The 27,729-nt window shown below is 43.0% G+C and overlaps 3 protein-coding genes across 4 annotated transcripts; 1 reads left to right on the forward strand and 2 right to left on the reverse strand.

The window, feature by feature from the left end:
* adam8a (ADAM metallopeptidase domain 8a) lies at nt 1–25,731 on the reverse strand. 2 transcript variants are annotated; one of them, XM_030106592.1, is made up of 27 exons: nt 25,727–25,731; nt 10,880–10,885; nt 8,516–8,577; nt 8,300–8,409; nt 8,025–8,098; nt 7,838–7,916; nt 6,960–7,036; nt 6,379–6,610; nt 6,014–6,091; nt 5,800–5,868; nt 5,188–5,357; nt 4,574–4,655; nt 4,297–4,439; nt 4,000–4,177; nt 3,828–3,917; nt 3,471–3,666; nt 3,298–3,379; nt 3,016–3,196; nt 2,833–2,919; nt 2,666–2,750; nt 2,202–2,313; nt 1,912–2,110; nt 1,618–1,665; nt 1,469–1,525; nt 1,331–1,381; nt 1,161–1,241; nt 1–849 (listed from the first exon to the last, which is right to left on the reverse strand). In XM_030106592.1, the coding sequence occupies exons 3-27, from the start codon at nt 8,559–8,561 to the stop codon at nt 805–807; spliced, it is 2,652 nt and encodes an 883-aa protein (XP_029962452.1). In that variant the 5' UTR covers nt 8,562–8,577; nt 10,880–10,885; nt 25,727–25,731; the 3' UTR covers nt 1–804. The 2 variants fall into 2 exon arrangements, with proteins under 2 accessions (XP_029962452.1, XP_029962451.1); XM_030106591.1 differs by lacking the exons at nt 10,880–10,885; nt 25,727–25,731 and having other exon boundaries at nt 8,516–8,634.
* On the forward strand, nt 9,987–13,180 carry znf511 (zinc finger protein 511). The gene is made up of 6 exons (XM_030106637.1): nt 9,987–10,221; nt 10,296–10,369; nt 11,787–11,988; nt 12,096–12,220; nt 12,552–12,773; nt 13,015–13,180. Exons 1-6 carry the CDS (start codon nt 10,054–10,056, stop codon nt 13,085–13,087), a joined length of 864 nt encoding a protein of 287 aa, XP_029962497.1. The 5' UTR covers nt 9,987–10,053; the 3' UTR covers nt 13,088–13,180.
* Nucleotides 13,340–16,055, reverse strand: msx3 (muscle segment homeobox 3). The gene is made up of 2 exons (XM_030106642.1): nt 15,605–16,055; nt 13,340–15,214 (listed from the first exon to the last, which is right to left on the reverse strand). Exons 1-2 carry the CDS (start codon nt 15,963–15,965, stop codon nt 14,820–14,822), a joined length of 756 nt encoding a protein of 251 aa, XP_029962502.1. The 5' UTR covers nt 15,966–16,055; the 3' UTR covers nt 13,340–14,819.
* Nucleotides 25,732–27,729: the final 1,998 nt, after the last annotated feature.

The following is a 27,729-nucleotide window of genomic DNA, read 5'->3' on the forward strand; positions in this document are numbered from 1 at the left end:
TTGTGTTCATTCACCTTTATTCAAAGCGCCATGTTAACACATCAAAAGAAAATCTATATAAATAAGAACATTCTCAAAGTTTGCAGGACAAAGCGCTGAATCATCACTGCGATCATTACTGCATAGAAGAATCATTATAAAATCCCTTGAACATTTACAATCAACATGTATCAAGTGAGCAATCCCCCCTCCCCAAAATAACAGCTGCATGTAATGAATCAGATCCACAAAGTCAAGCATACAAACGCACAACAGGTTAGTACAAAACAATTCAAGAAAATATGAAATATGACCTAACATGATAAATCGTAAAGTGCCAATATCGGTGCCATTTTTTTTATAAAATCCCTTAAAAACATTATATATTTAAAAGGCAGTACCAAAACAACGTGAGAACAGTAACAGTTAGTAAAACAGTTACAGTACTGATAGTGCAGTCGCCTCATAAAGTGTTCACATGTTGCAGGATCAAGGCAGACATTTCCCTTCAAAAACTATCATGACAGCAAAGTCATTTGTCATTCAAAAAAGCGGAGAAGCTGACAGTCGATCACGACTTCAGGTTTTCATCAACATACAGAAGGCCTTCTCAAGCAAGACGCAGACAGTAGCAATCCTCACAGAGACCACAAATGGCAGGAAAGCTTGACCATTTTATGCTGCTGATCCTCCAGTGGGCCTGGTTTCCACTTTGGACCACACAAACGTCTCCCGTCAGGATCTTCTTGGTCCATCTAGGTCAGACAAAATCAGCATCCTCTGTCAGAGGATCTGTGTTTACTCCAGAGTGAACTATTCCCTCTGTCATCTAGGCCTGCCGGGGGGCATCAGAGCAGCTCTCCCTCCAAGCTGGAAAAACAAACACTGTTAGAACACAGACCGAGGGGGGAGCTTTTCTCAGCACAACTGCTAATGGCTTCAGCTACCGTCGCTCTCGGGCTCACCAAGTCCGTTTCTGTTAGTAACTCGGTGGATGTAAGGAGTTTTACGAGCTGACTGACAGTGAGCCACTGCTTGTTCATCGCACTGCTATGTTGCGTCAAAGCCAAAAACCACAGATGTCTTTGTAAATGCGAATGCCTTGAATAACATTAAAAATGTCTGACCGCCAACTGTTGTGAATGTGTGGCGACGACTCCGGCTGCCGTCTGAATACTTACCAGCTGAGTGTGCGGTAGTGAGGACAGGATACCAGAGGGCTTCGGCTTCACTGGAGGCATCGGAGGCTTTGGCTTCATTATCTTTGAGAGAGGATATCTATGTTTCAAACAAGTAGCAACAGGATAGATAGATATGGGACTGACAATGACGGGGTTGAACTGCAACTTACCGGTTTAGCTGAAAGTGGTGGCAGTGGTCGAGATGGAGGTAGTGGCTTTGTCTAACAAAGAGAAGATGAACAAGATATTAATATTATTTTATCAATCAGAGCTAGTGAAAAAAGAATATTAGTAAAACCGCCAGGTACCTCAGTATAAATTGGCGTCCTTGAAAGAGATGGTGGCTGCATGAACGGCCTTACAGCCTGAAAAACATTCAATGTGTTAAACATGATCTCTTCCTACACATCAAAATAATGCTGCATTTGACTATGAACATAAAAGTAGGGTAGATCACCTGTTGAATCTTTGATGGTTGAGGTACAAACGGCACTTTCCTGGGTGGCTATAGAAAAGAAAACAGAGATAAGAACAAAATGAATATTTTTTTGTCTGTTTTAGATTTATTTTTAGTTTAGCAGATTTATTAAAGTACAGGGAATTTATAATTGACAATCACATTTTAGTTGTTCTTGTGGCTCAGAGAAACTTAAGTCATCTCAGTAGCATTAAATTTAAAGATAAAGGAAACGTTATCTACAGCACTACTACATGTCAGTGCTAAAGCTGTAAGTGTAAAGAGAAAGTTCACCTCTGGAGCTGCTCTGCTGGGCCTTAGTCCTCCTGCTTGCGGTCTGACAGCAGCAGAGAACAAAGGTTTGCAGGCCTGAGTGGCCGACGACTCCACAAACGTTGGCTGGCTAATGTGCGTAGACCTCAGACGAGGGCTGTCTCGTGTACTGCTCGACCGAAACAATGGATTAAACTGTCCTGAGGTAGATGGAAAGCATCTAAATGGAAATAGAAGAAATAAAATCAAAGTTAGAAAAGATGCAATGTTTTATTTACAGTGTGTCTTAATGTAACGGAGCAAACACCTACCTCTTCTTAGGATGCCTTTTCTGGATGACATACATCAAACTCCCAATGACCAGGACTAAAAGGAGAACGACGCCCACCACCACTGACACGGTGAACACAGTCAGGCCGGACTCTAACAAAGACAAAAATACAAAATGAATTATGTCAATCTGCTGCTCTTAATGACATACAAGCATGCATCTCAAGACGTCATCTCCCCAGGAAACAGAATTCACTGTAACATCATTACTGCTTTTGCACAGACTAAGAGGGGAATTCCTTCAAATCAGTGTCTGCTGGCGCTCATCAGAACAGGGCACAATTGTTTTAGAGTCCATGAGAAATCTAATACTAGTGTTATTAAATCTTTGTGTGAGACAGACCATGGTAGTCATGTGCAAGTCACTGCTGTGAAGAGGTCATGCTAATATCAAGGCAGATTACACAGACTGTCAGTGGAAATGTGAGGGAAGCAAGTACAATACCTTCAGGCAGTTCTGACAGCTGGAATTCACAGTAAGGCGGCGCCCAGCCGGGATCACAGTGGCACTTATTTTCATGGTTGCAAACCTGTCAGAAATCACACTCACAGTCAGTGATATTGTCATGAATCCAGTGTTACTGAGTGTTGAGATTTCAGACGTATTCTCACCCCACGGCTGTTGCACTTTGCAGAGCATCCGTTTGTACCATACGCATTAATTGTTTTGATGTCTTGACATTGCTGATTGTAGCAAACCTGAACAACACAGGAAGACAGCAGCGCCGTTCACACATCTGCAATGCACAGCACGAACTTCTGTAGAAGAAAAACAGCCAGCGGCATTTTTCCTACCATGTTGTTTCCACACTTGGTGCCAGTAGGTACCATGCCCAGATTTGCAGGGTAGTTATCTTCGGGGTTCATAGTTGCCTCATTGCATATCTCTCCATTTCCTATTTTGTAGAATGATTTTCTGGATGTCACTGGAAACTCCCATCCTCCGGAGCAGAATAGTGTTCCACAGGACTGATCTCTGTCAAGAAAACCCACAAGCCTTCATTTCAAAAACCAAAACTTTCCAACTGTTTTGACAGGCTACAATAGTTAGTGCCGCTTTAGCCTGTAACAGCTTACCGGCTGGAGCATCTCAGGCCAAAAAGTGATTTTCTGCACTTTCCATGCTGGTAGAAACAAGCATCTGCGCCGACCTCAGCATCTGGAGGAATTAAAAAAGAAAAAAAAAACCTTAATATGTCTTGATGCATCAAAGCAATGCAAGTCAAACAGAACTGTACTGCTCTTTTTACCAGGTCCCCAAAGTCTTTTGCAGTGTTCTTCTCGTGAGGGACACTGCCCATTGTAGCAGTATCCTTTTCCACGGTTGCATGGCAGGCCGTTTTGGGTGTAGGCGTCAGTTGGACAGGCGGCAGCGAAGCCAGTGCAGTACTCTGCCAGGTCACAGTCGCCTGCTTTTGGTCGGCAGACACTGCCTGTCGCTTTCAGCTGCAGAGCGAAGAGAAACACAGATGGTGATGTACCGACTACTAAAATACATACACTCACACATAACCAGCCAGACGGCACAGTCGGGCCGTGTCTAGTTATACGGTCAAATAATTAGTATCAGCGTGACTTCACTCATCGAGAGAGGAAGTCACACTTACTTGGCAGTTGTGGCAGCACTCCCCCTCTGCACACTGAGCTCCTGCGTTCAGTTTGCAGGTGGTGGCGTTGCAGCAGGGATTCTTGCAGTCCTGAAAGGCGCCCACAGATTTTCACAAATTTGTTCACCTGTTATGTCATTCTATCGATGAAGCATCCGCTTAAAGCGCAGACCTGCACTGTGCCGCAGTCACACTCCTCCCCGGGTTCCAGGAAGGCATTTCCACACACCGGTCCTCCGTAAATACGATCAGTGGAGGGGGCGTCCAGTAGACAGGCAGGGTTGATCTCCTCCAAGAACCTGCTGAGCTGCTGCTGACTGCAGCTGCTGAAAAGCTCCGGATAGACAATGCTAGAGAGAGAGAGAGAGAGAGAGAGAGAGAGAGAGAGAAATAACAAGAGATATTCGCTTTCATATGTAGGGGTTGTGGATTTGAGGTTATTTGTGTGCAAACAAGACAGAGAACTTACCCAACACTCTCTGCCATGATGCAGCCTTTCTTTGACGTGAGGGAGCCGCACATGCAGTATTCAGTATCATGGGACAAACCCAGGTTATGACCCATCTCATGAGCAATAGTGGAGGCCACTCCTATTGAGTTAGTGTTATGGTCCTGAGAGCGGAATAGAAAGCAGTGGCTTACATCACAAACACATTACTGTCTGCAGAAAGAGGTTTTCTTTTCTCTTGTAACATCTGTGTCTTTAGAAAAGTTATCTTGGTTTGTAAATATGGAACTGTCATTACCTCGTTGACGGCTCCAGAGTTGGAGGTACACATCGCATTGGTGTTTGCTAATCCAACGGTGGGACCATCAAAATCCACACCTCTGAATGTAGAAGAGGAAATTATTCAGATACAAGCTCTCACATATTATATACACTATATTGCCAAAAGTATCCGCCCGCCTGCCTTCACATGCACATGAACTTGAGAAACATCCCATAACTAAACTGTTAGGATTTAATATGATGTCGGTCCACCCTTCGCACTAAGAGCTTCAACTCTTCTGGGAAGGCTTTCCACAAGGTTTAGGAGTGTGTTTATGGGAATTCTGGTCCTTTGTTCCAGAAGGCCATTCGTGAGGTCAAACACTGATATGGGAGGAGAAGCCTGGCTCACAGTCTCCACTACAAATCACTCGAAAGATGTCCAATCAGGTTCAAGCCCTATCAAGTCGAGCGCAATATAATCCCTCTGCCTCAAACATTTACACTTCGTACAATGCAGTCCAAAAAGTACATGACGCTCTCTGCACACTCTTCTGGAGCTAAATTGCTCCGGATTGCTGAGCAAACACTTTTTGGCAACATAGGGTATCTCTGATCCGTCATTTTTAGTCAGAAGGTAAAACATCTTACGTGATGAACTGAGCGTTGTCATGCTTTGTCCTTGGGAGCAGGGTCCGTTGACGCCACCGCAGGAATCGACTGAGGGTGTGTTCAGGATTGGAGCTGACGTCTATCTGATCTTTGTATGACCAGATGTCCAGACCAACCAGCATCACGCGGACACCCACCGGGCGATACAGCTGAAACAGAGCAGCGTTTCAGCGCCACGCAGCAAGCGGCAGTTGTCTGAGGATTTAATGCTAATCCGTAATTCATTAATGGAGTCATTTTGTGAATGTGTCAAACAGGCAGTACAGTAGGTCATAAAATGTATAGTTCAGTTACAGGAAAACACTGTTGGGTCTAGAGCTGCCTGATCATGCATTCATATTAGTCCTACTCACTCGGGAGCATGCAAAGAGGATTGTGGGATACGTGTGAAAATCTTCAGCTGAGGTGTGAAGATTCACAGTTAAAGTTAGATTTTCACAGTGAAAGAACTTCTCATTCCTTTTATTGGTCCGGTTCCAGTTAGTACAGAACAAAGTACTGAGACGTGTTTCTTCTATTAGACCCAAAATGAAAGTGAAATGCAAAAAAAAGGAAAAATGTGGCAAATCTGAATAATTTTTATAGACCTACCTTGTCCACGTGGTTTGCTATTTCAAGTGCTCTGGCCTCGATTGTCTTCTTGCTGCCAAACTTCTTGTACTGTAAGAATTGAGTACCTAAGTTAGTGGCGGAAGCAGCAACTCAGCTCCAGCGCAGAGTCATTTCTCCTCTTGATTATAATTTATGCTCATGATGCATTTGCAGCCAAAGATGCAGTCATAGGTTAGACAGCAGGGAATCTCACCTCCGTGTTGTCAACCACCACCATCAGCTCCACAGTTCTTGGTTTTCCTCCATGGCCTTTGGTCTGAGCTCTGCTTTTCTGCGATGCAAAAAAAAAGCAGAAAAAATGAACAATAAATGTTTCTGTTTTTGTATCTTTGTGGGAACCTAGTTTTGATTTCACCTTTCCGAAAATTTGTGGACTATAACTGTATTTTTCTGCTGTAATGACATCTTAAAACTACGGCTCACTGTTCTATTCTTCTGAATTACTTATCATTGCATAAAAATGTGCACAAGACGGCACATCGAATGTTAGCATTCTCCAGCCAAATATCTCAGCTGTGGGATTCGAACCCTCTCTGTGTCCATGTTGTGTGTCTTTACCAGGCTGCCAAGCTGGAACAGTCCAGACGGACGAGCTCCATGATCATAGAAAGTGGTCGTGTTTCCATGGGAACAGGAGCTCCTCTTCCTCCTCAGGTGTTTGTAGTTGTAAACAGCATGAAGACCCTCATCACTGTGATCTTCAGAGCTATGCTCGAAGTCCTTCAGCCCGTCCTCGGAGCCGGGAAGAGGCTCAATCAGGTACGTCTGATCCTGGAGACGTACAAACCCTCTGCAGCAAAAAAAAAAAAAAAAAAAAAAAAAAAAAAAGATAACATTATAGAGGACAAAGGAAAACTGTTCTTCTGCAGCATGTTGAAGACTCAGTGTAGCAGTACCTGTAACTTATTTACTTTAAAATGTTCACCTTATTGACACTACGCACACAGACCGTTGCACCAGATAGTTCCAGGCTTTCACTATGAGGGAGAGCATCAATGCTGAGTCGCAGCAGGACACTTAAAGCCCCGTATCTTAAGATTTTAAAATATTTATGGTGGCTCCTCTTGAACTGAGACATAATTCTTTTGCAATCAGAGCTAAAAAAAAATGAAAGAACAATTACAGCTAGCATTACTCACTTGATTCCTGAACACAGTCCAATGCTGGCAGAGGAGTCCTCTACTCCCACAATGTGTCCGTGGTAGTAACAGTGAACCTGGAGAGACATGCGTCATAATCAAGGGAGAGATTCAGACTTCCTCAGTCCCTTTAGCACATGAATACGTAAATGAAGAAGCTGTGACCTAAATCTAGGGATCTGCTTTACACTGCACATACAAATTGTATTCCGGATGTGTCTTGATCTGCGAAACTGACTATATTGACCATATATGTCAATTCCTCTTGCACAGGACATTTTCTGTGTGGTGTCATCTCCTAAAATGAGGAACTCTGCAATTGAGAAATCTCAATCATTTCATGTCATCTGATATTTTGAAACAAGCAAATTACGGAAAAGTGTCATAATGTAGGTGAAGATGATGAAAAACGCTGTGGTTCTTGGTATAATGCAAATGTATGAATGCTATTGCAGATGCTACAATTATAGCAATGTATGCAGTCTCAAGCCAGATTCTAAACTGATGATTTCCAATGTATAAAACGTTAATTGAAATCGGAGTCTAGAATGGCAACACAAAGCATTACAAAAACTACAAGAGATCTGGCACAGGAAATGAAACATATTCAAAACCACCAAAACTGGGTGTCACCTGACAAAAGACATTCTGCACATTCACAATTCCTGTAGTGTGTACACTCAAAGAAAATATTATAGAAATAAGAAAAGTTACAAAGCTAAACACCCTGTGAACTCTATTTTATTTAAAATGTTACTTACCTCCTACCAACACATCTTCTCAACTTAAGATTTAAATATTAACATATGGAAAGATAGAATATAGTTTTTTTGTTTTTTTTTCAATTAACTGAAACTACTGAATGAAATGATACATACCCCAAGGTCGGGAGTTGTTGTCACTGGGGTGCCCTGATCCGAATAATGTGTCACAGAGAAGTTTTCTCCAACAAGACCTCTGAAAAAGTTTTTGAATCAATAATATTGACAGAACAAAAGAAAGGAAGAGCAGACAGTGTACACTAGCACAGTGATAAAAAAAATATATATATCCATGTTTTCTCACTTGTTCTTTTCCAGGTGCAGAGTGTAGTTTTGCCCAGAAATGGTTATGGAGTACTGGAGTACATCAGGGTATTTCTGTTCACACACACACACACACACACACACACACACACACATACACACACACACACACACACACACACACACACACACACACACACACACACACACAAAGAAAGTAGAAGAGGGGTGAGATCAGAAAAGGCTTGATGCATTTCTCAGAAAGGTAAAAGTTATTTTAGATTTTAGAGATGGAGCAGTACTGCAGAGTGCTACCTTATGAGACGTGGCATCATTAATACTGGACGAGTCTTTCATCCTCTGAGGTATCACTGTTCGGTACTTTATTACATGAGGTAGATTCCCCACACTGCCGGCAATTACTCCTGCAAGTATCACACATAACTTATGACAAAGACAAAGAAAGAAAAACACCAGAAAGAGACAAAGGAAAAGAAGGAAAGAAAAAAAGAGAAAGATCTTTCTACTTACCCACTGAGGAGAAGAATATCCATATAAAACATCCAGACTGTAGCATGTTGCTGAGTCGGATGCTCTCTGGTCATTGTGTGCTTGCCTGGCAGTCTGAGAGAAATACTGGGAGTCTTCAGCTCTCCGCCCCTCTGCTGTGTCATATCCTGAAAAATCACCGTTTGAGGCTGAGAAATCACATGAGTCACAAAATGATCCTGCAATAAAGTTGAGCAGTGATCGCTCTAAAGCAATCTACAGGAATTGTTTAAGTCACTGAGTTAAACGCAACTTTGTAACCGCGTTTCGACACGACTGAGTTCATTTTGTACTATGGTGAGAAATAGGCGAGTTCATAAATCTTGCACCACCAAAACTATTTCCAAAAGGATTGCATGGTGTTTATGTTTTAGATGCTTTAAATGGTTTCGAATACCAATACGAACTTTATTCTTCATTTTTCAGTCGATTAGATTACAGTAAAACTGATATTTATTACACATTTGAGTTGATAGCAGTTTAACTTATTGTGGTATTTGCTGCCACCCAGTGGTCAGGTTTCAGAATTACAGGAGAGTATGTCTGTTTTTCAATCTTGATTACAATTTAATTTATTTCTTGTCCTAATTTAGTGTTTGGAAGTTATTTATTTTTAAAAATGCATTTTATGACTAAAATGGGACAAAATACCTTTAAGTTTTCGTCGACTAAAATGATCAAGGACAGAAAGTACTAAAATGTGACTAAAAATTACTATTTTGTTTAAAAGACTAAATCAAATGGCTGTTATAAACAACATTGGATATTAACAATAAAAAGAGACAACAGGACGCACACTTCTTATCATAAAAACAAAACATAAATCCTGACAGTCTCTCGGCTAATATTAGAGTATAACTTTAAGATTCATGGTCAGTTATTTATTATAAAACTGACTGTATGATTAATGAAATACATGGACAGTTGACACAATAAATTACAAGCAAGAAATGCTTTACCTAAATCATTTACATGCTGCTGTGTGATAACATGAGACAAGACACCAATCAAATTTGATCTGAAGCTATAGACAGCATTTCTTCATTTGTAAAAGAACAATAAGACACAACAGATGTATTTCAATAGATGTCTGTGCTTCCATTTAAAAGCTGCCTTTGAATGATCATCGCTGTATCGAAGGAGAGGGTGGAGGAGCTTCTGCATGAAACACATCAAAAAGATACAAGTGACTTAATTTTTCTGAATTATACTGTTCTGGAAAAAAAAAGGCATCAAACAGTGACAAAAAAGGTTTTGAAATAAATTTCTTTGTCAATTGTTGCTTTCCAAAGATACAGTACCTACTTTTGTTTTATTTATTTATTTATTTATTTATTTATTTATTTATTTATTTATTTAAAGTACACCATAATCTATACTGAAATTCCTCCCTTTGAATAATAATGTTTTTGTCACTGGCTCTTTTCCCACGTTACCAAGCTGGCCCAGTAGGGGGCGGTAAAGCGCTGTTTTGTCTTCTTCCGTCATCATTCAGCGCCATTTTCAACCAAGCCGACAACATGACAGCGGAACGGAGCCTCGCTGAAAGTATGGTGCGACCTGAATCCCTCCTAAGTTTGAGGGCGGATGAGGTTTTAGTCGGAGAGCAGCAGGAGCCCGAAGAGAGAAACCCGTTCAGCTTCCGCCCTCAGCTCATCCACCTGCACAAAGACCACGAGCTTTTCGAGGTAACCGAACCACGTCCAACCCACCGACTCACCTGCCGCCACCGCGTTAACGTGCACGTGACTGCCGTCCGCAGGATGGAGACATCAAGAGACACATGTACCTGCAGGACCTGTACACCTGCGAGGCGGAGGAGAAGCCGGCGGTCAGGTGAGCCCAGAGGGAACAGGGTCTGGTGGAGGACAGAGACAGCGAGGACGCAGAACATGAGCTCCAGACACAGAGACATTTAGAAAATAAATGAAAGACGCTAAACAGAGGAAACATTCATCATCATGAGATAGCATTCAACAAAAAAAGGTGTGTGAAAGAGACACAAAAACACCAAATTACAACACTGACAAGCAAACTTATACAGAAGATAAGAAAATAATTTGAGCCAACTTGATGAATATGAAACTACCCACAAGAGAAAACTGCAAAATTTACCATTTACAACAGTGAGTGGAATTTTGTCTGTTATTTTAGTCTCCTTCCTATCATTTCCTTTCTGAATTAGCACCTAACTTCAGAGATACAAAATAACGACAGACACATAGAACGTCAACAGAGAAATACAAACATTGAGTTTAAATTAAAAAAAATGAAATTAAAAGAGAAGCAAATGATCATAGACAGACAAAGCACGATGCCCAAGAAAAACGCCCATCACATGTTGACTCAGAACTATTCCAAAGAGACACAGCATGAGCATAAAGTTACTAAATTATGTGTATTTCTCTTACATGGCACAATTTCACTAACAGCACACAAAGTGCTTTATTCACACTCCACTGGAGGCGGCTGCCACACAAGGCCTTCAGTCCATCCACAGGGAGCAGTTTGGACTTCAGTGTCTTGCTGAAGGACACTTTAATGTATGGACAGATGAGAAAAAACTCCACCAACTGAGCCATAGCCACTCCAAAATGGCATGAGTTATGAAATATGTCCCCCAGAAGAATTGATTGTCATTCAACTTTAAAAAATAGAAGCAAGATTATAAAAAAGAAACAATTTTTTTCATTAAAACGTATTAACACTGTAGACAAAAACCCAGGTGTAGAGACGAAATACCTATCAGAAAATGCTAAGTGATCTTTAAAAGACATGTAATTTGTTCAGAAACAAAAAAATCACAGTAAAGCAAAATACCTGAAAGAACATAATCTGAGGATATAACATCAGATTGAGACACAATCTTCAAACAACACAAGGAGAGATGAGAAAACGGTAAAAAGGGGAAAAAAACTACGCTATTTTGCCTGTCAAAGACGTTTTCATTGTCTTGGTGAACGTTGATTTATATTCATGTCTTTAAGTGGTCAAAAACATTTTAAGCTGCTCCTTTGAGTGTTTGGATGTATTTGCAGCATACATTCAAGATTGAAATGAACACTTAACCTTCATCACATTATTTCCAAATGGGAGTTAAAATGTCACATGTGAATGTAATAGGATCTTGAATGAGACTCATTTTACAGATTTAACTGATGATCTGCAATTTAAACAAACTGTACAAAGAGTTCTCTGTAAGTCACACTTTCAGCATCTCGTTCTCATTCGCCTTCGTTGTGTGTCGTCTCAGTGTGTCACAGTTCGCCTGTCACATCTCCGGCTGCAGCGCGACCTTCAGCACGCTGGAGGAGTACGAGCACCACTACAACTCCCTCCACAGACACGTGTGCTGCTCCTGCCGCCGCTCCCTGCCCAGCGCCCGCCTCCTGGACATCCACATCCAGGAGTGGCACGACTCCCTGTTCACCATCCTCTCCCTGAAGCAAGACATGGTGAGGCTGTTTTCACACAGTTCGGCATCATCATCATGTCTCCTTTCACCGTCTGATCTGCTGAAGTTTAAATGTCACTTTCTTCTCTCTTTGTGTGTTTGTTTCAGTACCAGTGTTTGGTGGAGGGCTGTGAGCAGAGGTTCAGAACTAGTAAGCACAGGAAAGACCATTTAATAACTTTACACAAGTATCCTCCAGACTTCAGGTTTGATAAACCCAAGAAGGAAAAGAGGTAAGAATGTGCTCTATTTTGTCCACTAGATGGCGCCATACATCAGTAGAAATCATCAGTGTGTATTGTTTTAAGAGAACTGCATTTAAATGTATTTTTCACACTTAAAAGTGTCGATTTAAGTGTTGATTTTAACTTCATGTTTCTTGTGTCTTTAGTAAAATATTTATGTCAAGCCATCATTAAATCCAATTTGTTTTCTTTCATAAAGATAGCTTTTTAAATCTGTATACTTCTTTTATTTTGCAAATAAAATATGTATTTCTTCATATTGTCCTGATCAAATCTAATTTTCACGTTTGATTTTGTCCCTGTCTGTTCGTTAAACCAGATCGACAAAGAGACATCCTGTAAAGGACACACACATGGAGGCAGTAGACGACATCTGTGAATCTGAGGGTGTGTGTGAGGTTATGTGTAAAGTGCTGTCAGATCACGCTGATCAGGAGGAATCCATGGAGACGCAGGTGGAAGATGATCTTCCTGCTGTGAATCAGGACACAGAGCAGACCAGCACAGCTCCACCACCATCAAAACCACAATACTCCTACAGGTCTGTGTTTGAACTCATCTTCTTTGGTCACTTCCAATAATGGAAATTTCACTTTATAATCTCCTAATAACTTTGTACATTTACAACATTTTTTTTACACAAAATAGAAAAACTGCTCTTTGTTTTGTGCAGTTAGAATTTTATCAAATCAATGTGTGAGCTGAGGTTAAAATAACATTTACTGTGCTCCTGCAAACAGCTGGAGCCTTGAGGACTGATCAGCCATGTTTGTTTCACTCAGGGTCCCTCCAACAGTGTGCTTTGGTCACGGCTCTGTTCGCGGCTTCAGAGGACGCCGGGGTCGCAGAAAATGAAGCACCACAATAAAACAACAACCCTGTGATCAGTATTCACCATTTCCACTGTCAAATATATGTTCTCAAGTCAAAATAAAAGTTTTTTCTTTAGTAAAAAGTGATGCTTGTGGACATTCATTGCAAAAACCGCTTTTCTTTTGGTATGTAGTGGGGATAAGGGACACTTTGTGAGGAACTGCTGATGGTGTTGATTGTTCTTCACTGCTGAAAAGTTAAAGACATGAACAAGACGAGCTGTCAGCATTTACATAATAGACTTTAATAATTGTACAAAACACATCTTCACTCCTCGAATATAAAATACACTGTACACCAGCGACTGACGTGAGCTCATCAGCCATGTTTAGCACTTCGAGTGTTTGAAAAAAATAGTCGAGGACTTTTATTTACATTTAAGAAATAAGCTGGATGGTTTGGAGAGCTACTGACATCTGTGCAAAAAACATCCTTCGGAGGTAACGAGAACAGTAAAGCAAAGTGGAATCTATGTTTACATGAGTAGATTCATAAGAAAATATATTTGTTTTGTACGTTATGCTTCATGGTTGACTTTACAGCATTGAAGAGGAACAAATAAATTCTCACTGACAAACTTCTTGATGACTAAAAGGCACCAATGAGCACTTTGATAAAAATGTGGACTGCTGTAAATATGAGTATATTGTTTAAATGTAGATTCAGCATATTTGTTTTCATCCGTTATGTTTTTGTGCTTTTCATCAAATGACAATGCTGAAAAATTAATTCCACACATCCTATGTAATTGTTCTTAATTGTAAATTATATCAGTCTATTTTTTTTTATTTGGATTTTTGCTGAAAGAATACTAAATTATATACTTAGATATTTTTTTATAATCTAGAAATATCCTTAAAAATTAAAATTAATTTGAAACTTTGATGTCTCTTCTGGAAGTTGGGTGCTCAGTGTGTCATTTTTGAAGCTGCCTCTATATAAACTGTTGTGCTTCTGTTTTTAGTCACGATATGGCTGAGAACAACTGTGCCATGTGATGAGTGAATAGTTTTTGGATAACAATGGAGCACTGTGGCACAGAGGAAGAAGCTAAATTGAGCTTTGGAGAAAATACTTCTTGGAAATCACCCTGTTTAGTGGACTTCATGGCTACAAATGTGTATAAAAAAATACTAAAGCCGTAAATGTAGAGGGTGTTGAAAGGTGTATTTTCCAAAGGCAACTGGGCTACAAAAACAAAACAAAAACACACTCTCTTCAATGGTTCGTCTTTTAGTTATTGCTCTCGGCGAAAAGCTATCAAGACTTTTAAAAAAGTCACAGTCGTCTTCTGTCGGGACAATAAAATCACATGAACTGAAATGTTTATCAAATTGCCTCTGCTGGTACAGAAAAGCGCAGGATACACGCAAAGATATAAACTCTATCGAAACTGAGCCCAGGTTATGAGGTTTTTCCCGAAAATACTGTAAAAATAACTTTTTTTTACTTAGAAATAAATTATCAAATCGTGAGATTCACATTATTGCTTACTTTATAGGAGAATGAAAAAAGATTGGAATGTATATACTTTTCTTTCAATTGTTCAGTTGGAAATAACTGCTTAAAACATTAATATTGTACCATTTTAAACTAGAATAAAAATCTTTAATTTGAGACGTAATGAAGAGATGGACGAGGTTGGTTATTTGCTGCATGAAGGCTTAAAAAAAAACCAGCTCTCCCCAACGAAGCCTCTTAAAGTGAGTGAGAGTTAGGACAGGTAGTACATCCCGTAAGGTCCGCTGAATAGTCCCGGGACGGGCACGGCCGGCCGCGGGCCGTACAGGCTCGGGGCGCCCATGGGTGCGCTCAGGGGGAACGGGAAGGCGAAGGCCGGGAGCAGCGGCTTGGCGGCCAGCTTGAGCTTCTCCAGCTCGGCCTCCTGTAGTCTCTTGGCCTTGGCCCTGCGGTTCTGGAACCAGATCTTGACCTGGGTCTCTGTGAGGCTGAGCGAGCTGGAGAACTCCGCTCTCTCCGCGATGGAGAGGTACTGTTTCTGGCGGAACTTCCTCTCCAGAGACAGCAGCTGGGAGGTCGTGAAGGGAGTCCTGGGTTTTCTGTTGTTCTTGTGTTTCCGCAGGTTGCACGGAGGCGGGCTGGGGAGTCCTGGAAGCACAGTTTTACAAAGTTAACTCACTGGAATATGTATGTGATGGAACGGAGACAGCAGTCTGTAATACAGATTTTTTTAAGGTAATTTTAAAATCATTTTTTGTGAATTAAACTGAAATAAATGTGGAAAATGTAACAAGTTTCAGGTTTCAAGGCCCTTTGTGCGCGCACTAACTTACAAAATCCCTTTCTACTGGTCCCACTTCCATAAATAAAATCAACCATCTCAGATAACTTTACATTCTTCTGATTGATAAAACATTTAATTCTGCGCTCCGTCAACACTGTGCGCATCCGTCTGTTGAGATTCCCGTCCCTACTTTAACTCTATAAATAAATGTGTGTGCGGAATTTATTTCACGAAGAGGCCACATAATCACTCACTCGTAGGGGATGCATACGGAGTCTGGAACCAGGTGCTCGCGTCCTTGTCGCTGAGATCCACCGCCTCGGGTTTGGACCCATACAGTCCTCCCGGGGACGCGCAGTCGGTCACCTCAGCCGGGGCGCATCCCGAGCCGGGCTCGGGGGAGAGGCGGCTCCTGCACGGCGTCCTGTCCGATATGATGGACTCCACGCTGAAAGGCAGGTCTGAACTTCTGGCTTTGCGTCGTCTAACGAGTGACAGGTCCAGCTCTTCGCTTTCGGCGCCGCCAGCCGCCGCGTCCTCCGGTGAGGTCTCCCCGGGAGAGGCCGACCGCGGTGATCCTTGCGCAGGATTCATTACGCACGACTGAGGTGCCATACAACCTCCCTCCCCGCCGCTCGCGCCCTGACTGTCTGTGTTGTTTGGGGAAGCCACTCGTGGAGATCCGTGTTATCACTGAGGTTCCTCCCGTGATGCGCAACTGCGTGTCCAACTTCTCTGTTTTACGCACGGGATCGTCTCTCCTTCAGTAAAGTGCCGTGAGTCTCGTGCTGCCGCCTACCTATCTCAGCCATTTCCACGTGACTCGGCCGGAGCGGTCTCTGATAGGCCAGAGGAGACAGTGTTGCTGCTCAGTTCATACTTGATGGTTTTTGCTTGATGTAAAGCTGTCATCATCAGAACCGGAGCACAGAGCCACGGGGCATCCACCAAACCCGCATTCTCCAGTACGCACTGAAGCAGCATGAAAGCTGTTTCCATCAACAAGTGGAACTGCTGGGGATGATATAAAGTGGGGTTTGTTGTCCCTTTCACTATACACCCCCCACTAGATGGCGCTATTATAAACCATTGGTAGTGAAATGTTCAAAATTGGAGTCAGAATTAAGCTCCTCCAGTAGATCAGCAGCATGACGCTGGATGTGAAGATGAGAAGGCTTTTACTGTTCTTCATGGGAAAATGTAAATATCACTCTCTTAAATATGTTTTAACATCCATGATAATCTATTCAGTTCTTTGAGTCTGCTCTGCTGTCACTGGTTGATATTAACATTTCTGTGTCATGATTTTGAAAATACATTTTTCATTTAGCTGTTCTTTACTTGTAGTCAGCACATTATGAACTTTGGAAGAACATGCCCACTGGGTCACTGAAAAATGATACTTTGGGCTCCCATCACGAGTTAGAAAAAGACTCAACAGTTTGTCATTAGTTTTAAAGACAATTTTAATTGTTTTTGCTCACATGATTTTACAGCATCCATGAACAACTCGATTTGCTCTCAGCAGTCTTTCCTCATTTGTCTCTGCAATTGCAATGATTTTAACTTCATAAGTCTATGTTCAATAAAAGAACCGGGAGCTTCATCCTCTACTTTTTTTACTTTAGTTTTACAAAATTATATCTAAAATCAAAAGGAAGAAAAAGCTGCTGCAGCTCCCTGGAAGCTCCCTTTCTCCCACACTTTAAACTCCATGGCTCTCAAGAGCTGCAGAGCCTGCAGAGCCAAGACCAAAGCAGAGCTATGAGGTGAGTCAATATGAAACCTGCAGTCAACAGATCAACAGTCTTGTTTGAAATGTGCCCAAATCCACATGCATAGTTTGATTTGCATTTTCACATTTTGCCTCTTCATGGACTCTAAGCTTCATTTAATAATCATCAAAAAAATCCCACTTTTAGTACATTGTTTGGTTGAGCTGTAAAAAACCTTCCAGTGATGTTACTTGTTGCCTTGTTTTGAAAGTTGTACTTGACAATGTACTGATAGTTTATCACCGTGCTTCATTAAAAGGCCACGATTTACACCAGCCTTTTTATTCCCGAAGAGTTATTATCACTGTAAATTTCTTTCTTGTGGCCTGTAATCAAATTGTCCATGGCCATATTTCAGCTCATTGTGCTCATTGTGTGTAATCCCTTTGAGAGGCAGTAAAGGGCCCATTGAAGGGGCCTGTCCAAATTGGCCTTGTTCTGCTGCTCTTCAAATCAAGTCAAATCATTTTCAGTGAAACCTAATATGTGAGAGGGTTTTTATTCTCTCTCTCTCTCTCTCTCTCTTATGGGAACTGCTGTTGGGCCTGCAGCAGCACACTGACTGTCTGTCTGCAGGACAATTGGTTAAATGGAGTTAACTGTTTCTCTCCCCGAGGTATGTTCCTGCTTTGATCCTGCTGCGCCTGGCGCCTGTCTGCTCCCTCTCCCCCGCTCCCCCTCTGTGTGACAGTGATAGATCGCTGGGTAACCATACAAGCTTTCCACCACTGTAATTTAGTGCAACATTACTTTCTCCTCTGCTCGCTGTGAATATTACTACTTGTGGCGTTCATCCGTTTTAAAGAAGACTTCAAGCTGGATGTATTAGTTATTCTTCCACTGTTTTGTAATGAATGACTGAATAACTGAATTTAAAAAAGTTCAGTTTCTCTTTGAATTAAATTCCTATGTTCTATTAGGAAAGTTACTTCTAAATATTACTTTCCTACAACGAAACTCTGATCATCTGTATGCTTTTCAATGCATTTCATTAAGTATTTAAGTTCTATGTTTTGATGACTTGGAGATTTTTTTCTGCAGACATCTGCATGTATTAGTACTATTCATTAAAACTGACCTGTAATGTTTTGCTTATTTGTCCATCCTCTCGATGTGGAGCTAATTTACTGGCTACAAGCTACAAGCGATCTTTGACCTGTTGGTGGAGCTATGAACAGTACAGTGTCACCCAAGACTGACCTGAGTGAGTAAATGCTTTCTTTTTCTCTTCCACAGAAAGCACATTTCTGAATCCTGCTGGTTTGCCCCAATGCAGAATTGTATCAAGAGTTAATTGTGATTTTCGTTTTTTGTTTTTTTTGTTTTTTTGAACAGCATTTTTCTCTCAAACCAAACATGTTGAGGCAGGCTTACTATATTTCAGTTTTTTAAACCTTTCTCTTTCATCAGAGTTGGTAGGGCTTACAGCCATCCTAAGCAAACTTTGGGGAGGGGGCCTGAGTGCTGTGGGATAAACATTTATGAAACGCACAGCAGGGGGACTGGTGGTGGTGAAAGTGTATCGTCTTTAAAGGAGACGAGAGGCCTGCCTGGTGAAGCATAACAGAACATTATTCTGTGTTTGAGGGGATCTGCCAACTCTGGTATGTCAAATGTCAGTAAATGTAAGATCACAAACTCCCCAAGCTGATCTTTATGGTATCAAACAGTCAGTGTGGGTTGCATAGCTTCCTCTGTGAAACCAGCGGAGGGTTATTTACTGCGTTTCAAACATACATATAGCTTTTGCAGTTGTAGTGTGCATTGGTGTGATTAATATATGTGCTGCTTCAATTACTGGAATTGTGTTCGGTATACATACAGACTCCGTTGGCTCCATCTCAGCTTCGCTCAGGTCCGATCATGCCAGCAAACCAGCGAGGATGAGGAAGGCCCGAGGTCTTTCCAGTGACAAGCCTCCTTATCTGATGTGAGGCTGAGGGGAACTGCAAAAACATGTCAGGCTCAGTTGGCTGCTTCGTCTCCGTCAGTGTCAGCGCCCGGTGATACACGAGTGACTGCTCTCTGCTTGGATCCGGGGTCAGATCTAACCTGCTGACCAAATGTCTGAAAAAGGCCCAGTTTTTACTTTTTCTCCCTGTTGTCACCTACTTCAGTCAACTCACTCGACAGCATTTATCTGCGTGTCACAGATTAGCAGAACATGGCTGGGGTGCTTTTTTCCACTGCAGTGCCATCCATCCATCCATCCATCCATCCATCCATCCATCCACTTCTACACCGCTTTCAAGAGGGGATGCTCTCGCTATAAGACACGAGTGCTAACCATCACACCACTGCATATAATTTATATAGATTGTCACTTTTGACAGAGTGTATTTAAAAATGAAAGTATAAGGGAAAACTATTGAATAAGAGGACACATTTATGTAGCTGAATTCATCACAAGTATCCTGGAAAGAAAGTAGAGAAACAACTTTCAGTGAGGAAAGTTCGGTCAGATCATGGTGGAATCCATGTTTTAGTGATATTTGGTCTTTAGGCATCCATTCATGCAATTCAATTTCACTTATACGCCAGAACATAGTCTCACATAATCTTGTGTAATTTTTTTTTAAAGATGGTATCTTTTGTTTGTTCTGCACAGCTCTCTGGGGACTGGCACGGCAGATGAGGCTTGAAGCCTTTGTAATTAACTGATGGGCCGCTGATTGCTTAAGTGCTTTTCATTTATCCTTTTGTATGTTAGCATGACTCGGCTGGCAGGAGCAAGTGTTGACAGGCAAGCGGCGAGCGGGTTATTATGCCTCTGTGTGTTTTGTATGTAGGATATTGGGTTTGGTGACAGGAAGGCGCGTCCCACATGGCGTCCGACAGAGACGAGCAGAGTGTTTGGCTGACGGGGCAACTCGGCGGCGAGTCTTGCCCGCGGTGCCAGGTGCTAACAGGTGAACACAGAGATATTGTTGCCGTATGGCCGCGGTTTTGCAGGAATGGAGGACGGACAAAGGGAACCGGACACCCTCTCCGGACCTGGAGCGAGCCAGGGGTTAGACTGAGCTCAGCGGCGGCGCTGACAGCAGAGCGGGAACTCGGATGGCAGGCTGCACTCAGTGGAGATAATGACCACGATTATGATGTTAGAGAATGACCCACTAAAAGAGGCCAGGGATGTCAAATTATGACACTGCAGACTCTTTATTGTCTGGTCATGATAGCAGATGCAGGCATCATTAGTATGAAGGTGGCGACAGCAGAGTAGCAGGGGTGCCGCGTAGTACTAATGGATGAGAAACCTGACACACACACACACACAGACTGCGAAAACAAACACTCGGAGACATGTTTCTCCCTCTGCAGTGTCCAAGGCTGAAAATACTGCAAAACTCAACCATACTCAACCAGAGAAGTCTGAGGATAATGAGAGAAACATTTCAGAGCAGCACAGTGGGGCACAAAGGAGTGGCATGTCCTGCCAGTATTTATAACCTTTTAGTGGTTCGCTAAATGGCGTCTTTGACCACAAAATATAGCACGGCACTTTCTTCACTCTCGCTTTCTCTCTTATCTGTCTCGGTCGTCCGTTTCTCCCACAGTCTATCGATTTACATGGAGTTACAGATGACAAATGTGTCTGTCACAGGATCAGTTTCTCGCCGTGCCTCTCGGAGAACAGCAGAACGGGGTCAGGCCGCAGCACAGTGTCAGATGCTTTTGTGAAGGAGTGGCGGTGGCTCTGCGGTGGATGGAAACGGCGTGAGGATTTGTGTCAAAACCGCGGCGGCCGATTGACTGTTTTGCAAATTAGGATAAACATTTCCCTACAATTTTCCACAATGCCACTGCAGCGATGGCAGCTGCACAGCAGCATGCTGTGAGCATTTAAACTGTGTCCAATCGCACATCAGCACCTGTTGGGAGATGAATGACCTGCTGAGACATTCAGACGACGAAAAACAAAACAAAACAAAACAATGCTCATTTCCTCAGTTTAAACAGCTCTCCATCCGATGCGGCATTGTTAAGGTATAATGGAGGAGAATCTTTGTTAAAATGCAGTTGAGCACTTATCCAACTCATCAAAAGAGAAAGTCAGAATTTGTCGTTGAAGTTAAGTTCCCTCTCATATTTGTGTTGTCAGCATGTAGTTAAGTCAGCTGCTGGTGAGTTGAGCTTCAATATCACGGCTGAAAACATCGTACATAAATGTCAACATCTTTGCTGCATCGAAATGTGTTTCAGTGGAGGACTGCTTCCGAATTGGTGAACTTCATTTCAGTACAATCGATCTATATTTTTCAAGAAAAGGTCTGAAACATGCAGATCTAAATGCAAAATATCTGTAGTGGTTCCCTGCTGCCGTTACAAAGTTAAGACTGAATTAACATTTTTTTAATCGAATCAGTTGCATTATCTTGTGTTAGTCTTTTCAATATGGAAAGACTAACTGCTTTTAAGCTTTTAGAGTAAATGTAATATTGATTTTAGAACGCAATGGTGATTATTTGGCTACTTTTATTCTTGGTTTGGGCTTTTTTTTTCCTTTTTTGCTCCTAATGCCTATTCAAATTGACCTCTGTTTATTTGACTTCATAAATACATGTGACAGTTTAATTTTTTATTGGCGTCTAGTTTTTACTGATTGTTTGTAGTTGGTTTTGCTTTTCATCAGAGCCTGGCATAAAATGTCAGTGTTCCCAACAGTAGTTATTCGATTTCGAAAACGAAAGACAAACTGCAGTTATGCTATAAATAGCAAACCTATGTGATGAAACTTTAAAAGCCGTGCCACGTTTACATCAAAGGTTATAAAAGAATTATGGATCCAGACAAATTATATTTGGTGGAAGAAGGACAAAAATTATACTTTATATTAGAGCGTAACGGTTGCAGACCCCCGGCCTGGTGTATATAAGGTTCAGGCAGATCTTTTTGCAGAAATTTAACTTAATGTTTAACTTTTAGCAGTTTTTCCTATAACAATAGAATAAGTTCACATCTCGGAGTTGGATTTTTTTTCTCTATTTGCAGCAGTGTGACTCTCGGTGGAGGCGTGACCCCGTTTCCTCTCTTACATACTTCCTAGCTTGCTTGTGACTCATTGACTTCAAAAAATGCTGTGGGCATGTTGCTTATAGCAGTAAATGATGACATTATCATCTATCCGAGGGTCTGATAATGTTGGCCACAGGAAAGCCATAACTGGAACAAATTGGGGTTTCATGCCTTGCTCAGGGGCATTTTTGTGTTAGCTCTTGATGGTGGGAATTGCCCCTTGCTTTCACTTTTATCCTCAGTATGATGTTGTGGTGACCCACTTCTCTACACAATGTTGAGTAACTGCACTCCTCCAGTTGTCCTTATTTATCTCATATACTAAAACAGATCCTATATAAAGATATATATTGTCGACTTTAAATATATTTACGTCCCTTTCTCGTGGATGTGCCTGTGTGTCTGTGATCTCAGCGCAGTGACAGCCTGAACAAATATGCTGAGTTGATTCTTCTGAGATTACAATAGCTTCCGCGTCGTCTCATGGAGCTCTGAAAGGGATGGGAGGGCACCGCGGAGGCCCCTGAATAAACAACCATTAAATTCTCCCTACGCCTGCGTGAAGGGGGATTCCTCCGAGCAAGAGCCGCGCTTTACCCGAAAACACAAAGCCAGACGCAAACAGCGTTAAACGCAGGCAGACGGAAAAGCGTTTCAAACGAGGATGTCCACTTTACCTTCGCTGCTTCATCTTTTCAGTTAAAGACGCGGATTAGCGGGTAAAGGGAGGCGGACGTGTGAAGGGAGGGAGACGTGGCTGAAGGAGATGAAGGAGAAGATGAAAGCTTTGTTGTGCTGATGTTTAATGAGCTGGAAAACACAATTGAACTTCTCTGACTGTGGAAATTGCTGTGAGGGCATCGTAAATTAGCGCCAGTGTGGGAGCTAGCCCGCTGACAGAAAAGGGGCTTTGTGTGGCGAAGGCTTCCTCGCAGGCCCGCGGCCGCTGGTGTCCTCACGGCGGTGTCATAGCTTCATCGAGACAAGGGCTGCGACGGACCCTCTTAAACGCCATCAAACGGGGTGTTTAATCATCGCTTTTCTTCATCTAAACTCCTGATGTGAGCTTCCATTCCTCCTCCGCCTTCCACCTGTTCATCTGCATTTTTCAAATAGCGTCACTCGAGTTTCATTCTGCCGATCTGCTACCTGTGAACCTTAATTCTGTAAACATCCAAGCCAGACAATGGGCGGACAAAGACGGGGCGTAGTGGGTGAAGGAGACAGTCGGGGTGGAGAGGAGATGGGCCTAATTCTTCTCTGATATTTTGGTGAACTCCAAAGGGTGACTCTTCATTCTGGCTTTGCGGGCTTGGCACATGCCTTCTGTTACTAAGTGGCTTCATATTGAAAAGCTCTGCAGCGGCTATTCTCTCTCCCACTGGGTGCCAGCCTCTCTGCCCTGGCAGCTGCTGGGCTGCAGAATAGACCCATAGTTTCCCCTCTGCAGGTGAGCTGCACAGCCAAAACAGGGCCCCTCAAAGGCCTTTTCAGAGCCTCAATAGGAAACTGACTTGGGGAAAGAGGAACGGGCGCACAATGGCCGCCTTCTCTGTACACAGAGAAGATGGAGATGAGCTATTGGGGTGCTGCTTTAGTGTTGCTTATAGCCATGTCGGGGAGAGGTGATGAGAGAAGAGAGGAGAGGATGATTTCCCCCCCCCCCCCCTTTTCTAAGTCTCTGAAGGCGTGGCTCTTTCCCGTCGGCGTTTTTTCGCTCTGCCCCTGGCGAGCAGAGATGTCCCGTCATCCCGCGTCTCCGCTGTAATTGCCGGAGCTTTTGAAACCCGATAAAACTAAAATGTCTTTTCCACGTCCCGGGGCGACGGAGGTGACACTCCTCTTTACACCTCCCCATCCTCCTACCCCTCCCGCCCTCCCTCCCTCCCCTCCAGCCCTGTCCCCGGCCGCCGGGACTCCCTTTCGCCCTGGCAGAGCTCTTCTCGGGCAGACAGGAAAGAATGCACCTCCCTCTGCTCCCTCTTACCTCCTTTTCATAGTCTGCTTTTTAACTTTTATTAGCAACAGCTTTCACTGGCATATGAGGAGTTGGCAGCGGAGACGTTGGGGTGAGCGAGGGGGTGAGAAACGGCGAGAGGATTTCAAACTCTGAGGACAAGACTAATAATGGAGAAGGTTTTTAGATTAAAAACACTGGAATACAGGAAAACTATGATGAAATTGCAAAACTTAAAGTCCATCGTCTGAAAGTTTTTATTCAGCCGCTTCAGGTAAAATTCCTTTTAGAACACTTTGGTGTAGCTCCCGTCGAAGTCAGTAAAGGATATTGCTATTTTAATTTTGCACACAGCACCAGCTTCCTCTCTAAATTACAGAAATATTCACGCACCGTCCTTTTTTTGTTATTGTTTACGTTTCACATGAGATTCTAAACACGCCATGGTCTGGGAGATCATCAAGCCTTCAGCTGTCTCATATAATTACGTTAAGCAAGAAGATGCTATCAGTCCCTGCCTTCATTTTTTCCTTTTCTTTTTCTTCCCCTCCTGCCCTCCTTCCTTCTCCTCCTCCTCTAATCAGTTCCACTTTGTTATTGCTGGCCTCGGGCTGTTTGCCTCTTTGCTAAACTGCTTTCACAAGCAGGAGACCAAAGGCTGCTCGAATATCTATCAGGCCCTTTAAATACCCCCGCGGACCTCCAGTCGCGGCGTGGCTGACCTCATGCCGGTCGTCGCCACCCTTACGGAATCGGCGCTGATCTGACTTTCTTCACACCTTCTTAAGCCTGGAATCGATTTCTCCTCAGAAGTCGGGCCGGCCACGTCTGAATGGAGGCTCTGAAGAGGCCAGAGCCAGACAGTGACCGCAGCCCCCGGAGGACCCGAGACTCCACGAAATGCAGGACAGACGGTTCAACAGAAGTTCTGAAGACAGACACACTCATGAATGCACCATGCCCGGTGTAGTATTTGCTCTGAGGTTTTTGGGGGGAAAGAAGCATTTCCTGCAGCCAGAGCAGCTGGGAGTGATTTAGTGACATTAGTGAAATCCCATTTCGGTGAGCATCTTTCCTCGGGGAGAGGTTCACAGGGCCGTGGAAAACAACATGGTAACAGTAACCCTCTGTCGTGAGGTTCGCTTTGCGTTTGCTTATTTGGAGACGACACAGTGTGCAGCGTTATTGTGTTAGCTTCGAGTTTAACCTATCCCTCTTCCATATTTTTCTCGTTTTCAGGAATAGTTGTAGAGGCACACAGCCACTGTGACGGTATGGACTGTATCAGTAAACAGATGTTGAATCCTGAGATACTAAAAATACAATTGATTTTTTCGATATGAAAAAATTATGACTGTAAATTCTCTTTCAATAACATTAAACATCATTCGTCAAAATTCGCAAGATCTAGGTTAGTTTGAAGTATACCACAGCATCCTCACTGGAAACAGTTTTAACATATCGACTCTCTCGAACACTTTCATCTTTATTCTTTACTGGAACAAATAAGAAAGTGCAGTGATTTTACATGAGGAAGTTAGTAAATGCAAACACAGAGAGAACATGCAAACTCAAGACTGGAAAGGATTTTCTTACTATGATAAGACCACTAATCCCTACATCATAACGAGCACACGTCCAACTGTAATAACCTTATCAGTCAAAACAAAATGTCCTCAGACATTTTGGATGATGATCTCGCACCTCACTGATTGATTCATTGATTTTATTTTGGTAAAACACAATGAAATCAAAGGTTCTATCTGACACAAAGTAGTCAATGGCAGAAAGTGTTCATTCACATGTCTCTGATAGTAACAACTTTCTCTTTCATGCCGCATCTTTCTTTACTCTGCTGTCGTCTGCGTTCTGCAGGTATGTAGTTATGGCTTGAAAAGGTTGCAGCCAGAACTTCCAGGGGCACAGCGTGGGAACAAAGCAGGGTCTGGGAGCCGAGGTCAGGGAGCACGGAAATAAACCTCAGAGGGACAGTCGCCATCGCTGGATGAAAATCCGCCAGTGGATTCAGAGGCATGACTCACATCCTCTGAGCAAGGCGAAGATAGTTAACGTGGCGCTGGTTCTCTGCTGTGAGCTGAGATCATCACAACAGCTGCCGCAATCCAATAATGACGCTGTAGTTTATGGACGTGAGTTTGAAATGATCAAGCACCATCACACAGGAGACAATATGTGCTGAAAAATCGAGGAAATTCATCCACAGCTCAGCTCCTGTTCCCAGCCTAGATCATATTTGTTATATAAATATTAACTGGAAACTCAAAGTAGTTTGAACTGTAAGTTTAGAACTAAATTTATAACATCCTTGATTTCAGAAGTATATTACTATGTGTTTTTAATGTGAAAAAGTGAAACAAACGACACATTATGCCATAAACAAAATAACATAAGTTACATTCACCTTCTTTAACATGACATTTTCCCACAGGGTGAACTTCTTTATTTTAAAGGGATGTTTAAAGTGACCGTGTCTGTGTAAAATCCTGTCTGTATTGGGGGAAAAAATAAACTAAACTAAACTAAAAGCAGAGAAAAAGCGTAGAAACTCCCATCCGCCGACGTAGCCGCTCAGAGCTGGCACATGTTTCTTTAATAAGGATGAAAGCGCAGCACTCTTGTAACCGGATCTTTCTGTAGCAGGCAGCTTTCCATCAAGGAACAGCAGGATCCTCTTTTTAACCCAGGAGCGTCAGGACAGATGGGACGGTGACACGCAAACTCGGGGGAGACGCACAAACTCACGTAGCGACAGCCGGACGGGACGAAAGCAGCAGAGCTACACCTGCGCGCTCCGCCGGCACCTGCACTCACCGACCCTCCAGTGTTTGCTGACATGATCGCACCTCTGAAGACGTGCTCCCCCTGAGCTCCTTCATCTAATGACCCTGTGATGAATTCGGGGTCTGGAGGTCAGAGGTCAAAGGTTAGGGATTCTCCAGCTGGCAGCCAGGGCTGCTGTGGACTCCAGTGAGGAGGCATTCAGCGACTGGGGCAGGAGGGGCAGAGTGCTCTCTCCCTCTCTCTGCCATTGTGTTTTGTTCTTTGTGTTTTGGTGTGCTCCACCCTGCCAAGGCCCTGCATCCTTCACTCCCGAAGACCGTCCAACTAAACACAGATAGACACAACTGCAGTGAGTCTCTGCAGTTACCCTGTAGCTCCGATAGAGAGCAGAGCTCCCGGTGGCTGCCGTGAGCCGCATGTGCCAAGTGCTGGCATGAAGTGTGTTTCATTTAACAGAGTTTTCCAAAACATTAGTTCTCCTCGAGTGGAAAATCTATTTAATGAGAAGCGTACAAAACACAGTAAATAGCCATTAAACTTTAACAGCTCCCACATGTTTACTGAGTTTATGAGGGGTGTGATTGCGGGAGGAGAAGGGCACACGGCATGTTTGTGCGCGAGAAAGTCAGGGACCACCTGAGGTTCCCCCTCCTCATTATTTTATGTGTGTAATGCATTATTTCCATGGCTGGCGCACGCCGTCGCGTAAAGCAGACAGCACAGCTCATGGCCATCCTTCGTGTGGGTCGCTCAGATCAGCCTCTTCACATGAGCTTCACGGGACGATAAGGTCGACCGTCCTCCTGTGTGTCTGCTCTGAAACAAAGAG

This window comes from Salarias fasciatus, chromosome 13 (genome assembly GCF_902148845.1).
Source record: "Salarias fasciatus chromosome 13, fSalaFa1.1, whole genome shotgun sequence".
In the NCBI taxonomy this organism is placed as follows: domain Eukaryota; kingdom Metazoa; phylum Chordata; class Actinopteri; order Blenniiformes; family Blenniidae; genus Salarias; species Salarias fasciatus.